Here is a 16,826-nt window from a genome sequence, read left to right on the forward strand (position 1 = left end):
TAATAAAAGTTTCGTCGTGGTCGGATCGAAGGGACTTTGCATTGTTCGATCGGTAACGATTGGCACGAGCGTTGTCTTTATTACCGACACTCGTCGATCACCAAACGTGTCGGTAAGTCTATGGTTGGGATCATCATCTGCCATGTTCAACTGTCAACAATCAACACCAATATGGGACAGGAGCTAAACGTTTTGCAATGTTTTTCCTGCAAAATGTTTCAGGTACAACACCTTGCGACTACTTTGTTCTGTTTGAGAATGCAGTTATTATAATGAAATATAAATTTCAGGTTCATATCGTCAAAAAAGCGAAGAAATGGCAATGCAAGATATGCAACGAGATGCAATCTATACAACATGTAACGATAATTCACTTGTTATCAGTTGTATTACTCATTGTGAAATTCATTCTATTCATTTGATCGTTCACAGTATCGTGTTGCGTATAAAGATGATTTTCTATTCTTTGTACTTAACATAAATCAACCACCACTTCACTGATTTTTCAGGTTTATTATCAAGGTTCTGGTCAAGACTGTCGTCTTCAAGTTCAGCACTTGAATTTGATGAAAAATACTGCAAACCAGAGAAAGTCGGATGTGTCGGATGTATCAAGTGAAATGGAAGTTAAAGAAAACGTTATAACTGAAAGACCTACCCCACATAGTAAATGGACAAAATATCTTGTTGAAACTGAAGAAAAACCTTGTGAAAAAGATTTAACTAGTGACAACGAAACATTAGTGGATAAAGATATAGATGATAAAGAACAAGCAGTATCGTTACTTTTTGATAACAATAAAATAAAAACTTCAATTTCTACAAGGTCACAAGACCGAAACACAAACATCTCTATGTTAAGAAATAGAACTGAAGATAAACAAAATGAAGAATTGCTGGAAGGCAGTCATGCTTTGAGCACTAATACTTATACACGAAATGGGGCGAATATTAATATAGAATTACCGGACAATTCCAATCCGCAATCATTAATAGGACAAGGCGCTAGTTGCAGTCTCAATTATTTTGGTCTGAATGAAACCAGTACTACACCGCAAAGCTATGCAAAAAGAAAATTCTGTACAGAAAGTGTCATATATGAATATGAGTCTAGGAATGAAAACAGGATTGAATTGAATTCTTATTCACCTAAACCTGCAGGTACAATGTTTAAGCGGTCGAAAATGGCAGTAGACGTTTCATTTAGAAAAAGAAATCTTGAAAATATAGTGAAACCATCCAGTTCTAAGTGTGAGGAAACTTTTGAAAAATCAGACAAAAATAACTTAACTATCAAGAACGATAAACTACTGTTGAAAGAAAGAAACTGTAGTCTTAGTGCAAACCAGCTACAAGTTCATGACTTCAGCTTGAAAAAAAAATCATTCTTTGAGACAGATTCTGATGATTTTGACGATATTCTTGATTTTTAGTTAGTGTAAACACAGTTTCACAAGGTTTCACAATAAATTAGAATCGAAGGTAGAAATAGATTGCTTCAAAGGGATTTTAATGTTTTTGAAATATATCTTTGTTTACGCGTTAAAGCCAGGCTATAAAATAATAGGTATTACAGTTTTCTAACGAAAAAAAAAAAAATCAATTCGTAGGCGTTTAATTATTGGTTTCAATGGTCGAATTATTTTCACAGAGAAATCGGTTATTATGCTACAATTCCTATTAGAAATATAAATTACTTACAGATTTTTTAGCCGTCTATGTATGTATGTATATGTGTATACATGTCGGTATTGAGCCTTAATTTGTTAACTGGCACCTTACGTTGTGTAATTATCATTTATAATCAGTTAGCAGGCGGAGGACCCACTTCGTTATTACCTTATTTATAATCGTACACAGAATGGCATAAATATTTTTCTATATTAAATTTATTGTGTGAGAGCTATAGGCTGCAAATATTCCAAGGTCAAGAGAATTTCAATTGAAAATCATAAAAGCTGGATACCCGAATGGATTTTATTACTCGCATAAAAATAAAGTTACGGCTAAACCGAGCGCGTGATCAATCATATGGCAGTTATAATATAATTTAAAAAATTCAATAAACTTTCGAATCAATTTTTGAAATTAATTGAAAATTCTAGTCAGATATAATATATATATATACAGTCTTATTATAGAGTTACAATACATATATTTATTTCTTAGTTTATGAGGAAGGGGGGTCAATATATCGTATGAGGATGCATATTTACTTCTCCATCGAATAATATCTCTGTAAAATTACAAAAGTATAATGATTGTTCGAAATGCTCCTGGCAGTGGGTCATGACAGAAAATTTTTCTCATACTTTGAACAATGGATCATTGGAAGAGTTGATAAAAATTTCAAGAAACAGACATGGCAGCGTATAGTCTAAACAACGTTTCGTATTTTATCAAAGTTAGGTTTTATAACTCGCATTTTATGACAATAGAATTATCGATAAATACATTTCTTTTAAATCAAATTTGTTTAAAACTAGACTGTTTGAGAACGTGAAGACAGAGGAAAAATCGATGGTACGACAGTTTGGTTTCGTTGTGTGCTTAAGCCTTGAAAGTCGTAATACAAGTATTAATTACAAGTTATCAGATATAATTATTATAAATATTAGATAGTTACTTAATATCGGGAACTTATAGGTATACGAATACCTATAATAATGTATGCATATATTTATGGTTACAGGGAAATTATCACTGTCGTATCATTCGGGCGTATCATTAATTCATTAGTATAATTCATTAATTAAAAGTCATAACAGTAGTGTACGTATTACAGTATCAAACTGATTGTTCGTTTGCCATCAGATTAAAACGAATTTCATACTTTCATGACCCTGTTGTTCTGAAATACAATGCAAATCTGTAACTGAAGTTTTTGCTATGGATCTATTAAGCCTTGTATATTGTGTAAATGTTTCTAATGTACTGTCTGAGTAGCGAGTAAGCGAATTCAACGTTATTTGTCCAACCATAAATCTCGTGTAAGGCAAATAAAATTGGGTGGATCCATGGCTCCAAAAAACTTTGCAAAACTAGCACTGTTTCGATCGAAGCATTCACTGAACTTATACTTGAATCACCATAATAGCTGTATGATTTCATCGCTGTCTGACAATAGTGGAATAAAGAAAAGAGTGCCCGAATGGTTGGATACAGAGACTGTAGAAATAAGACGAAATATGGGAATTAATTCACTGGGGAACTAGTATTGATGCCGATGACGCCGCGAATTTGTTGTTGCGAATTCTTCGTGGTGCCGCCATCCACTTTGCCAACTTCTGCTGCGTCTTTTCCACGGGCTGAAACGGAATTGTTTGTTTTCTTTTAATTTCATCCGTTAAATTGGATTCTAATGTATTCACCCGACTTCTTTATTTGAAATAATTTAAATCTACTTCGATATAGGTAATTGTAGTAGTAGTAAAAAATATTTTTTATTAAGTAATTGCACTCACTTTGGTAACTTTTTGCGTTTTTTGTTTGGGTGACCACCCAGCTCACTTTCCCGGATAATTTGTAACGCTGACGGCACAAACATGTCTGCAGCTAAATCAGAGAAAATACCGAATGAACTGAGACTGAGGTAATTATTCACCGGAACGTGGCTTTGTTGATAAACTTTGAAACGTCCTTCTTACCAAAAGCATTGCTGTACTTTCTTTTACTCGCATATCTCTGATGCTGTTGCGTCTGTGGAAAGTTATCCTTAGCGCTACCGACCGTGCAATCACGCGTCCCTCTGCAACCCTTCAGATGTTCTAGTTGGTCGTGAAGGTAAGACCTTTCCGCAGATGTCAGTGTTGAAATTCTATTCCACTGTTCGAACGGGTCTGCAAAAGATATTGAGAATAAAAATGTGGCGCTGTAATAGTTGTGGCGAAAAAATGCGTCACTCTAACTGGCCCATATTTAATTTTAAAAGACCTCTTCCAACATATTTTTTAAATTACATCGATTCAATGTGAGAAAACTAATGCCTCACAGCTTGCACTAAGTTGTGTGCTCTTTTATAACCGCATAATTAACTTGAAACGATATGTTCCGATCACAGAGTTCTCGGGGCCATCTTGTTTAGTCGCGTAAAAATAATTATCATCGTCTACGATTATTGTGATATTTCACTTTACGTTGAGCAGTATAAAATAAGCCGCTAATTCTTACCAACTCTCAAATTGTAGAAGGTTACCAGGCCCGTGGTAAATTCGCAGTAGAGGAAATTGTGGGTGACGTTTATCGTGCGAACACACGAGTAGGTATTGTTGTTTGCGTTCATGCAGAAGCAGAATGGCCCCGAGGTCCACATCGGTGCCGTTCGCCAGTGATCGTTGTCGTGTTCAAAGCAGTTCATTTTTTCGCTCAAACACTCCTTTTCAAGTTTCGCTTTCTTCCTAAGCTTGCGTTCTTTCTTCCTGAGTCGTTCTTCCTTCAATTTCCTTCGCTCTTCTTTCGCCACTTCTTTCTCATCCCGTTTCGGATACAAGTCAGGCTCGCAGTAACACTTGTGCCTCGCTTCCAGTGGATTGTTCAACATCGGTGGAAGTCGGCCGTTTTTGTTCGTTGTAGTGATGCCTGAAGAACAGAATGAATATAATATTATTTACGGTCCCTCTTTTCTGCTCGGTCTTAAACCTTAAGAGTCAACCGCACTCATTTCTTTTCGCGATAAATGCACACACGAGATTTCCATAAAATCATGGATATCAAAAGAAGATGCTGAAGTATAACAAGTTCGAAAACTACTGAGCCGGTAAAAATCACTTTAACGTATGTGCATATATTGCAAAAAGAAACGACTAGAATTCTTTCTCAATGGCAAGAAATGTTAGTTGTAATAAAAAGAGTTCCTTACCCTGCTTGTACTTGCGGTCGGGTGGTTCAAGAATTGTCACGTCGATTCTGGCGGGTCCGAGACTTCCGGTCGTCCTGTTTTTCGGGGGCCTGAATATCCTTGGAGCCGTCGTTGTAACAGGGATTTGCCCCCTTGCGTGGGAATGATTTTTCGACGAAGGCCGAAGGATTGCGTGAGTCGTCGGTGGAACGGTTGATGGCGATGGTTCCGTGTGTGGAGCCTCAGGTTCAAGGGTGACGCGAGGATGATCCTCCGAGTGGTTTCCTTCTTCCTTCGTCGAGGAGTCGGTATCTTCGAGAACCAAGGGGGCTTCGACGTCATGATCCTTATTCGTCGGGGAAAGGGTCGCCATCGTGGAGGTGGAAACAGCGATGGGAATGTGTTTTTGCCGATGACCGTGTCTGTGGAGTGGCGCGATTTCCTGTTGCACCGTGGTCTCGATTGTTTCCGGTAAGCCAACGCCGGCAACAACCTCGTGAACGCTGTTGGTCAGGATGGTGTTGTTTTTCTTCTGATTATGGAACTTTCTGCGTCGATGGTTGGCCCTTTCCTCGTCGGTGTCGGTCCTGTTCTCCCCAACGTCCTTCTGCACCTTTTGTCTTCGCGGGCCTTTTCTTCCCCGGGAAACTGTCCCAGTTGTTGCTCGTTGCTCGACGTCTGCAGTCGACGGAAGCTTTTCCTCCTCAACAAGCTTCGGGACTTCCGTAGATGTCGGTACGAGCGTGATCGTCGTTTCCTGGGACGCAAGACTCTTCGGTGGCTCCTTCGTTGCCGTTGAATGGGCCCCGATTGTACTCACGGGAGTGTTTGCACTGGTTTCTGTTGTGCTAGCGGGCGTCGTATTTTGTCTATTTTTTTCATACTTTCTGTGGTGACGGTTGAGGTGAGGTTTCTGGTGATGCTGTTTGTGGAATTTACGAGCACCGTCTGGTTCCTTGGAATCATCGTCATCATCGCCGATGTGTGGTCGCATGTTCATCAGATGACGCCGAATTTCCTTAAAGATGAATTGACATTCGTTACTTAAATTACCTACGATCTATCAGCGAGAGGCTTTCAATCACATCCAAAAATTACTGCCACCCACTAGGAGTCCAAGTGGATGATACGATTCCAGAAATTAAAAATTACGGATTATTTATTGAAATATAAGCCGCGTCATGACCAACTTTCTTCAGATCTGATTAACTTTATAAGATTTTACTTATGCCATGTTATTAATATGCTGACGGTAGGTAATTGGCACAAAGTGCGTTGCCTCTAATTTCTTAATGGCTCCGCCCCCCCCCCCCCTTTTCACCCCACGTGAATAGGATACTCTACTTATTTTCGAAACAATTGGAATGTAACAATAGTTATTTTTTGCAGGATGGTAATTACTGCACGCGGATGTTGGCGGAATCTGTTCAACCTAACTTAATTCACCCTACTCACGAGACGCTTGAATTAGGATCATGAAATGATAACGAAACAACTGTTATACATATAATACACGAGTACAGGAATAGCTGCGAAGCCACGCTACAGAAATTCGAGGCTTTTGAAACTTTAATTAACAAACTCGTTCTAATTGAGAATTTTTTACTCTGGTATGTTTACAAGATAAATCATGCAATAAATTACACGTTGAATTTTTTCAAAACGCAATCTGTCTTTTTATAATTGAACACATAAAGATTTTCAGTAGGAATTGTCGGTTAAAATAGCTAACTATTACAATTACTCCTGGAATAGCGTGATATCTACCTGCAAATGACTTCTCTCGATAAGTTTGATGATATATTAATAGCATACGCCGTTAAATCGCGCGTGCAACTCACGGGTACCAAAGAAGGTCATGTGACGAAGAGAGCCAGTGGGAATCGAGAATAGCTGCCAAGTTTGCACGCAAGGTCGCGAAAGGGTGATTCTGAAAATTGTTAAGAGGGAATGCAGCATTTGGCTCGGCGTTAACAACGCCATAAATAGCGGCGTTCCACGTCGAGGAGAAACACCGCAGGCTGCGGGTTGCGCTCTGGAGGTTCGTTATGGGATGACCGGGTCGTCTCAATCGATCGGTGCAGAAATTGGCAAGAGTTATAAGCGAGGAGCCAAATACGCCGCACTTGTTAGGGCTCGATGAAAATTTCATGGACCAGATCCGCTAGCTTGGGATTAGAATGCAGCAGTCACTGATCCAGGATTTGGTCAATGAGACTAGATGCATAATAAAATTTTCAGTAAAAATCAAACCTTCTCAATGTTACTTTGGACGGAAAAGGCTTCGAATTCCGAGAGCGGTCTTTTGAAATTGAATTTGAGCGATATCCTTCCGCGAGGATTTTCGTCTTGTTTTCTACAACCTGGTATCGAAAAAGAACTATTTCTTCCAAAGGAAACACCTTGATAAATGTACACATGTATCTACGCAGAACGCATGCGGTATATAGACATGATGGTTTGTATGTACGTAACTGGTTTTCGGATCGGTGGTTAGACAGGGAGGTATAGGTAACGACGGATAACCGGATGAGCCGTGGCCAACTGACCACAGAATATTCACCACCAGCAGTAGGTACCTATATATTCCGTTTGCGTGAACGTATGGCGAAACCACTCACTTTCAAGGTTTCCAGATGATTCCTCATCGATCTGATCTGCTGCTCAATCTGGCGCCTCGAGGTCCGCCACTCCGCTGGATTCTCGTAAACGGCCTGGCTACAATTCACCCCGCCGTTAGGAGAAACCAGACATCTGGGCAGCGAGTCTTGGTCCACTTTTGTCGATTGGTCAACCCGCGATTTCTGGAAACAGTTTGGGAATTTTTAAAGCGATAGTTTCTAACGACCCTGAGACAACAACGTATCTTTCCAAGTATATATATGATAGTATGATAAATCGGTTCAGTCATGGAGGAATCTGGGGTTCAAGAAATTTACGAAGTATCTAAGAGTGCTATTTCTCGAGCAGAGTGCTATCTCAACGATTTTCACGTTCAGTACGATTCATCAAGCGTTTTACAATTCCTAACCCACCTTCAAATCGTCCAGTTCTTCCTCGATGCTTTCCATGATCTCGGTAACGTGGTCGATGGTGTCCTTCTTCTTGACGCTCCGTTTGGATCTGATGACGTTATGCCTGCGCACAATATCGTCAACGTCGAGTTTTCCTTTGACTATCTGATCCAAGTCCGTCTCGAATTGCCCCGGGGTGTAATGAGACATGGAATTGAAATGCTGGCTCCAGAGGGGGTCAAGGTCTTCGAGATCGAGATCAACCGATCCTTCCAAGCGGATTGGATTCTCCGAGTGTTCGGACTGGTTTTTAAATTTGTTGTAAACGAAGTTTTTCTCGGAGTAAACAACCTTCGCACCGATTCCTTCCAACTTTGCCGCGTCCTCAAGATGATCCGCGGCTTCAAGCGGTGTACGAATGATTGCGTTCGTCTTCAGGTCCAAGCTGTTGAGCGATCGACGGTACCGATTTTTCAGCGTCGAGTAGTCCGCTATATCCTCGGGAAGTTCCGTGTCGAATGACATCGTTTCAGGGAGAAAATCGTCTTCATCCTCGTCATCGATCGCACGGCGATCTCGAAGATCGTCCCAGTCGTAATTCAGGTCTGCGTTCTCATCGTCAAATTCCCGGCGAACGTCATTGCGAATTTTTTCCTCATCAACAACTTCTCGTTTGCCTGGGATCAAGGGAATAAATAAATAAAAAATAATCGAATATATTGCACATGAAAAACGAAAGTTTTTGTACTGGTTGTCCCGTGGCTCAAGGATAATAAGCCCGTAGCGGTGTTGTGCATGGCAGGTAAGGTTAGTGGAGCTCGAGTGAAATTTCTTTATCGAGCATATGTATTGACTATAAGCTATAATGAAAAAAATGGATATTTAGGTACCTATTTGGGTTATACATTTTTCTTCACCTTCGATTAACTGTAAATTTAAAAATCACGAAGTTTTGAAATAGCTGATTACGATTTCGAATTCGAAATTTGAGAATTTGAAACGAAGGTCTAAAATGCAAGGAATTACTTGTTTTAGACGAAATTTGGTACCTGGGGTTTCATGAAAACGTTGATTGCGCTTCTCAGATGGAAATTCAAAAATTAAAAATGGCGGATAAGATGATTCAACCATTCGGAATTTCCGAACTTTAGTATCAGACGCGATGGGTATTAGTGACCTCAAAAAAACCTCGGTACCAAGTTTTACCCAAATCAAATGTATTGATCTAAAATTTTCTGAATCCAGATTCGTAACTAGTGATTGCCAAGACCTCGAAAAACCAAATCTCGTGTCACTCGGAGGTTAGAATTTTACCATTCCAGCTTGAACTGTTCCATATTTAATTTCAAAGGACTTCATTGGTCGTATTTTTTGCAGTATGTCGCTTCTATATGTAAAAATAAAATCATCACAGCTTGCACTGAGATGCCTGTACTTTCGTATTCGCATAATTGATCGAAAACAATCCACTAATAGGCGGATTCTCGGCGCCATATTGCCATGTTCGATCCGCACAGTTACGAACGAAGAAAACTCACCTCTTCTGAAAACGTAATCAGTGTCCCCGTAAATTCCACCTCGACGTTCCCGACGAAGGCTGTACTTCTGGCCATCGAAATCATTCGATTCGAGTCTCGTGTAGACGACGCCATCCGGAGTGAAGCAGGCGCACTTCTTCGAGACCTTCTGAGTCTGCGGCGGCGAATACCTGCATTTGTAGCGTCTCCACCTTCGCCCTTCACGTTCACAACGCCATTTTTGTCCCGGTACACAATCGGCCTGGACCTCAGGACGCGAGCATTCCATCGCCAGGCGTTCGTGCTTGGAAGGAAAGGGTGGCAGGACCGGAAGCACACGGTTGTCCAATTGAATATCCGGGCCTGAAGAGAACAGCATCATTTTCATCATTCAACTTCACACATCATATAGCTTTTGAACAGTTGTTTACTTGGGCTAAAAGTAAAGGCTATTTATCAAAGAATTCGAGTGTGTTGAGGGAATTTTTATGGGCATAACGTATCGCAGTTTTCCACGGTATAATAATATATTAGGTAATATAACGCGAGGTATCAAGTGTAACTTTAACTAGATCAAGACTCGGAGTAAAATTACAGTTTCGTTGAGGAATTCGTTCGATTTTTCAAATCCTATTTTGAGAACCATTCACCTTGAAAATGTGAATTTCTTGATGACCTCTATTGCATGTTTACGTAACGAAGAGATTTGGATTCGAAAAAATTCCATATATTTTTCTCCCTGTATTATGCAGGCGTAGGGTATATTTTTTCAGTGAAAATCGGATCAAAAGTTGTAACACACCACTTTTTAACTGTAACTCTCGGCGAGCCTATTCCGTAGTTTTTTCAGCCCTCAAACTCTGCCTACAAATAAGCTCCTGCATTTCGGGTTAATCCTTAACGACCGCACGAGCCCAGCCGAAATCCCTTTATCTGGACGACAAAACCAGTAGTTCGCCTTGGGCTTAGTACATATTTCAACCGGATAGAAATTAAAGCCGATTTAACAAGCTGGGAATTTGCTGTGCTTCGGGTGTAATGCGGGCGCAATAGTCAAGTTTCGGGTCTACTTCTCACCCTACAAAGCGTGTTATACTTCGTTGTTTTTCGCTTTGTGCGGGTAGCATTTCCTCACAATTTGATAGAGGCGTTCAAACTTTGACGATGTATACAATCTGTGACTGAATACGTCTAACAAGTTCTGAAAAGAGGAATATGCTTGTAACGAATTCAGCAGAAGATTTTTTTTTAATTTCCTCCGAGTATGCTTGATTGGCAGGATTTTTAAAGATTTTTTTCAGCTACTGTATAAGCCGTTCAAAAATAAATACAGAGCACAGTCAATTCGAGTGAAGATACCCGAAAGAATCTGATTCTGTTGAAGTTTGTAATCTCAGATTACGAGTTAAATGACGATGTATAAAAAAATGATTTTCACTAATATGAGGGATAAATTGAACTCACGGTCTGAATGAAAACTTAGGAAAAGAGGGGAAAACCGTTGAAAATTTATTCAGAAATTTTATTTATGCCAATGATAGTTATGAAACAACATCGGTACTTTGTATTTGAAATGAATCTGAACAAATACGAATAACACAAACTAAGACATGTACTATTTCAAAAAATGTTTCATCATTCGAGTCTTCGAAATGACAAAACTCTTTTGATCTCATTATAATGCTATTACTTATTTTGTTTACCTCAAAATTAACCAGAGATGGCTTGAATCAAATGTCACAAATAGTTATCCCGAGAGTTGATAAAACATAGTTCTTGAAGTACGGTACAACAAATATTCATCATTTTCGCGTCATAACTAGACAATAACGTAAGATTTCGTAAATATTTACGGACACTGTGCAAAATGGGCCCAAAAACACTAAAATCGGATCAACAAAATGGCCAAAGTCTGATCATTCCGAAGGTTTTCATTATCTCCAAAACCTTTTCTCACGTAGTTAACATCTTAACTTCTACCTCCACGTTGTTTCATTCGCGTTAACCATTATTGTCGCAAAAATAAAACTTCAGTAATTTTTTTTAAAGGTTCTTCTCTTTTTTCCCAACTTCGATTCAGCGCGTGAGTCCCACTCCTTTTAAACTCACCGGCGTCATCGTGTCCGGAATCGTCGAAGTCCTCGTCCTCCGAGACGTCTTGATCACTGCCAGTGTCGTTCTCCAGAACACGAGGTTCGACGCTGACGTCGGATTCGTGTTCCGTCACTTCCTCGTATTCGGCTGTAGTTTCCGGGGGTTTGGCAGTGGTTGAATTATGGCGTCTCGCTTCCCGGGCCTTCGCCTCGGCAATTGATTCCGGTGTCTCCCGTCGGCCAGATGATTCGATGAGGAATGTGTCTGGCCACTTCATTTTCGACCTTCGACCGTGTTTGCTAATGCATTGAGAAGAAAAAAAAGGATTCAAGCAAAGACGAAATTAGCTCAGTTACTCGCTCGCACAATCCCCGACTTCTGAACTGTGCTTCAAAGGCCTTCCTTCGCACACGCCTCACTGTCTGTCCGACCACAAAGGCATTCCGGAAAAGGCATGTGTGGATGCAAGTGTGCGCGTGTATTTTATATACACAAACTTTCAAGTGCACTTGTACAAGGTGTCGCCCGAAGGTACCAGGCTGTGTATTTTTGTCGTTTCGAGAGACGCAGAGTCTCGTTTTAAAGAGACTCGGGTGCATACGAGCTAACTTTGGCAATTTGGGAAGGCACAGTTTGTCTTACAATAGCCTTGCAATCACTTGCTGAATAAACTCATCCCTACGTGAATAGGAGTAAGAAATCAGTCTTTATTGTACGATGAAAGGTTCAGGTGTTCTAAAATTCGTTTCACGTAACTGCTGTATTTTGTCAAGGCTTCATGCTGCTGGTTATCTGATTGATCATAGAAAAAGTTGTATGAAAAGTTCATCTATTAGCAGAGAATAGAGATGATTCAATTTAACTCGAATTATTCGACTTTTCGACCAGTGATTGAAATCAGTCGAATAATCTATGGTTGAAACAATTAGAAAAAGAACAAAAATGACACTCGAATTTGACAGTAACTGATTGTGAGTTATTTTTTAGCAACTTTAGAAGCTTCCGTCTCGTGTAACTGCATTATTACTTCATAATCGATCACCTGAAAGAGATTTCATCAAGCCTAGAAGTTAAATAATACCTACTTAAACCGATGATTTCTTCTGCAAGATGTATAAAATTAATTTCCCATCAGCAATAAATGAATAATTCCTTTTTCCGATTAAATACACCAAAGGTTTAATACCACGAATTTCATTACAGCTGACGTCAAAGCTAATTCGATAAGCTTTGCCAGATTAATTATACGGAGCTCGTTGAACGCCCTGAATTTTTGCAAATAGTTGGCAGAATTTCCATGAAACTTTATAGTTACTCGGAATTATATTGACGAGAATTTGTCTCAATTTCGCAGTGATTTCAATTTAATTATAATGATTGATAACGGTTCAGCAAATTCTCAACAACACAGCAAAAGTTTAAAGTTGAAGCTAATTATAGCTGTATAATAACAAAATACAAATACCACTTATAAACTCAAACTGCGCTTAGGGATGGAAAAATGTTTCTCCAAAAACTCGAACTGTAATTATGAAAAAATATATCCAACTTAAGTCATTTCGTTTGCCGTTTCTGGTGCGTACAAAATTTCAAATGGAAAGAATTATTTCACTCAATTTACTTTTTCTTTATCTTTTTTTTATAACAGATATTTCAATTCCGTGATTACGTTTACGTTCCCGTCTACCCATATATAAATGAATGATTCTGATTTTGTTTGTTGATTAAAAAATGTTCGAGACGAAGACCCATGAGACTGGACGGAATTCGGGCTACAATAGCGATGGCTATCAAATAAATTGGTAGGTTTAATCGGCAGGGACTTACTTGTGAAACAGTTTCATGAAAGACCGACCATCCATCTGAGACGGAGTGTCGACGCCAGCGATGTCAAGAAACGTCGGAGCCAAGTCAATGTTCAGAACCAAATCGTCGACTCTGAAATATGAAAGAAAAAACATTTGATCTGAAGAATTTTGACTTGTCGCTTCTAGAGAAAATATCACAAAGAGGGAAGATTTGTTGAATTTACTAAATATTGTTAGTATAACATTGTAAAAAAATATGTGTTTTTTGTTTTAGAGAAATATTATTTAATCTATCAAAAATTTGATTTGTACAAAAAATTTGGTTGAATTAACAAAACAACATTGCTCGCCATATTTTGTCGCAGTATTTAGTAAATTCGTAAATTTTTTTTCTTCTGTTAATAGAGAAACTAAGGGGATAAAGAACTTCGGAGTCTCTTCTCGTTTTATGTTCTTTGTTGCATAATAAATTCGCATTCATTAGTGCAATAACTCTGCAGTGCTGGAATGCTGGATCAGGCAGTATTGTGATCAATTACTCTGCTGCATGACGAAGCGACAGAGTAAATTATAAGTGAAGAAACGTGAACCGAGCACGTGGAATTGAGAATCATGACGAAACGCAGTTAAATAAAAAAAAAGCAGCTTTTTTTATGGCTGTAAGACCTTCGCGTTCACTTAATACGCGCTGTTTCATTGATTTTCTAATTTTCTTCTTCTTGTGTCCGCATAATCTGTAACATCTATCAACATTTGTCTCGTGACCGGCTTACGAAAAGCCGAAATTATTCATGAACTTTCCAAATTGTCTAACTTCGATGTGCTCGCAAAAAAGTAAAAGAAAAAGAAAATTTTTTGTTACAGGGCCCAGGAAGATTATTTTGCGCGCCAGTTAAATTACAACAAAAAGTTCTGCGATCGTTTCAATTTTCGTTGAAAAAATTTATGCCTTTGTTGAGTCGATTTTTTTTCATCCGAGGAATGGAAATTATTGAAAAGTATATCAATAAAGAATGAAAATAAGCATATAACAAAACGTTACCAGATAAATTGGATATATTGGACAACAAATTTAAGATCAATTTCATACCTTCAACCCCAACAAACAAATCTGAAATAGATAAAAAAATTTCCTGATACATCCAATTATGTTATTCTTTTCTCACGATCGATGATCGGTTACCAATTTCATGAGCATAATTTTCGATCATTCAAATCATCGAACAATCGATTCCGGTTCAGATAAGCCACGGCAATTGTATGTATATGGGCACAAAATTCGGTAGACATAATTCGATAAAATTCATCGTCGAAATAATGAAATCATGCGACGAGATCCGGGCTTAAATCCAAGCGCAGCTCTCGCATAATCAGAGATAATTATGGAACAACGTGTGATATCCGAATAAACAGATAATTATAATCAATAGAATAATCAAGGGGGAAGGTGACAGACGTGCGAGGATAACAAGATTATCAATTATCCTGCGGTCGTCGCGACGCAACGTCGAGGATGCATCCCGGACGCGAAAGCTATAATTGTAACATAAATTCGACCGGATGGATTCGCAACATGGCGCGAGCCTCTGAAACCGCAAAACCGGCGGTCTTACGACGCACAATCAGCGAGACCATCATGCAGGGTCCTGTAATGGCATTTCTGTGTCGCTGGGTCATTTCGGATTTATGGGATTCGCGTAATTCTAGTGTGGAAACGAGTTTCAGCAACGAGATAAGCCGAAGCCATCTGCGTTAGAAAAAATGCTCAATTCTGAAATTTTAGTTGAATTTATAAAGAACTAGAGAAAAGTTTTTTGCAACATTATTCATCTTCTCTAGACATTGTAGATTTGTTATATTCTTTCTTGATTATTACAAGACTGTATTTATTTGTAATGAATTAATTCAATAAATGTTGTTTTTTGCTATACCTAAAATTAAATCTCCGAATAGTTATTGCAAACACACCAAAAGTCCCGAGGGGAGGAAGTTACGAAGAGACTGTGGTACCACGACTGATTCTCCAAAATAATTAATTTGTTGGTCAAGTGTGTAATATTTTATCGCTGTAGTATTATAGGCTGAATCCCTTGCAATTTATGAGCTGGATTGTTATTTTTCCAAATCTGGCATTTTCCTTTAACTATTGTTATAATTTGACATTGTTGCAATGATGAATTGATGTTAAGGCCTTATTAAACTGAAAAACAAAATGTAATAAACAAAAAAAGCATACATATTTAGGGTCGCAATTACCAGGAAATATATTATTGACAAAATATAATTACTTTTAGCAATTTTTTTGTGTAATTCCAACAATATTTGAATAAATATTGTAATGTTATCGAATATAAAATAAAATTCCTATCAGAAGACCTATACTCGATCGTTTAAGCATCTTGCCTACGTGTGGATTGTATATATTAAAAAATGTGTAATAACTCGGGGATCACGTTGATCGATTCAGCGTCTATAGGCGATAAAGAAACTGTCGGAAATCGAATTGAGGTTGCACGTATCCAGATGGGAATCGTCTGATCCGTCGGATAGCATCGAAAGCCACCCTGACCGTCGGGCAGATTAAAGATGCTTTGGATTCTTCGTCGCACTAATTGGTCTTCGGTTATTTGAGATTAGATCTTGACGATGAGATCATATGTTAGAATAATCACGAACCGTGAATGACGACCTGAATCTTTCGTAATACAGTCTCGAGGTTTCGTTACCTGTATAATAATCTCACTTTCAAAGTCGTACTCAAATTTCTCTGAAAATATGAATTTCGTTAAATCCTCGATGCGGGTAACTCGAACTTTTTTTTTTTTTTGTTTTATCGCTTAACGTGTGTTAAGAATGAATCAAGTGTACAGCCGAATGAAAATTCTGCGAATATATACAATATAAAAAAATATGGCGAAGTTATTTTCCCTGATATTTTTATAACGTTTAAACTGTTTTATTCACTTCCGCTGACATTAGATTCGGACAACGAGGTTGATAAAAGAATTTCAGTGAAACGAAATAGAATATTCTATCTTTGAAAGCCAGTTTTTAACTCGTATTTCGGGTTTGCACGACTAGCCGTACAAAAACGAAGATTGATTATTCAGAATAAAGCAGAGCATGGCAAGAGGCGTTAGAGAAGCGTGAAAGAGAAGCGTCGCGTCGGAGCTTTGCTTCCCACGCTAAAATTCACAGTGTAGTGCTAAATTAGCAGCGATTCGTATAATCTACGATGCGAATTTCTCTGTTGGCGTACAATCCGTTCTATGCTTATTCTAAAAACAATCACTGTTACTGTTTCTGTAGACTCCGTGGCGCAGGCGAAAGCATTGCGCGGTGGTCGGAGTCTTAAAACAAAGGTCAAAGGGTCGAATCAATTTCTTTGCAATTTTTATTTCACCTACGTCACCGCAGTCTGCGTCAGTTCATCCGCATATCGCATTACACGTATAATAATAATAATAATAATAATATCCGCGAATGCGAATGTATTGCGTAACGTAGTTTAATGTATAACCAAACTTTGAAAACGGAAGGAGGAATTTTTACAGTC

General features: G+C 38.7%; 2 protein-coding genes across 3 annotated transcripts in view; one reads left to right on the top strand and one right to left on the bottom strand.

Moving 5' to 3' along the window:
• The first annotated feature begins 149 nt into the window (after nucleotides 1-149).
• LOC124408505 (MRN complex-interacting protein) lies at nucleotides 150-2,485 on the top strand. The gene is made up of 3 exons (XM_046885469.1): nucleotides 150-222; nucleotides 291-359; nucleotides 510-2,485. The coding sequence occupies exons 1-3, from the start codon at nucleotides 172-174 to the stop codon at nucleotides 1,431-1,433; spliced, it is 1,044 nt and encodes a 347-aa protein (XP_046741425.1). The 5' UTR covers nucleotides 150-171; the 3' UTR covers nucleotides 1,434-2,485.
• The window catches only part of LOC124408504 (extracellular sulfatase SULF-1 homolog), an 81,074-nt gene continuing 66,712 nt past the window's right edge, over nucleotides 2,465-16,826 (bottom strand). The window contains exons 7-16 of one of the 2 annotated variants that reach the window (XM_046885466.1): nucleotides 13,290-13,400; nucleotides 11,478-11,761; nucleotides 9,390-9,731; nucleotides 7,873-8,528; nucleotides 7,459-7,641; nucleotides 4,859-5,855; nucleotides 4,171-4,578; nucleotides 3,648-3,839; nucleotides 3,465-3,555; nucleotides 2,465-3,308 (exon numbers count right to left, since the gene is read on the bottom strand). In XM_046885466.1, coding sequence (XP_046741422.1) covers nucleotides 3,212-3,308; nucleotides 3,465-3,555; nucleotides 3,648-3,839; nucleotides 4,171-4,578; nucleotides 4,859-5,855; nucleotides 7,459-7,641; nucleotides 7,873-8,528; nucleotides 9,390-9,731; nucleotides 11,478-11,761; nucleotides 13,290-13,400 — 3,361 coding nt within the window. In that variant the 3' untranslated portion in view covers nucleotides 2,465-3,211. The remainder of the gene's footprint in view (nucleotides 3,309-3,464; nucleotides 3,556-3,647; nucleotides 3,840-4,170; nucleotides 4,579-4,858; nucleotides 5,856-7,458; nucleotides 7,642-7,872; nucleotides 8,529-9,389; nucleotides 9,732-11,477; nucleotides 11,762-13,289; nucleotides 13,401-16,826) is intronic. The other variant, XM_046885467.1, reaches the window with a different exon arrangement.

Source organism: Diprion similis, chromosome 8, assembly GCF_021155765.1.
Source record: "Diprion similis isolate iyDipSimi1 chromosome 8, iyDipSimi1.1, whole genome shotgun sequence".
Lineage (NCBI taxonomy): Eukaryota > Metazoa > Arthropoda > Insecta > Hymenoptera > Diprionidae > Diprion > Diprion similis.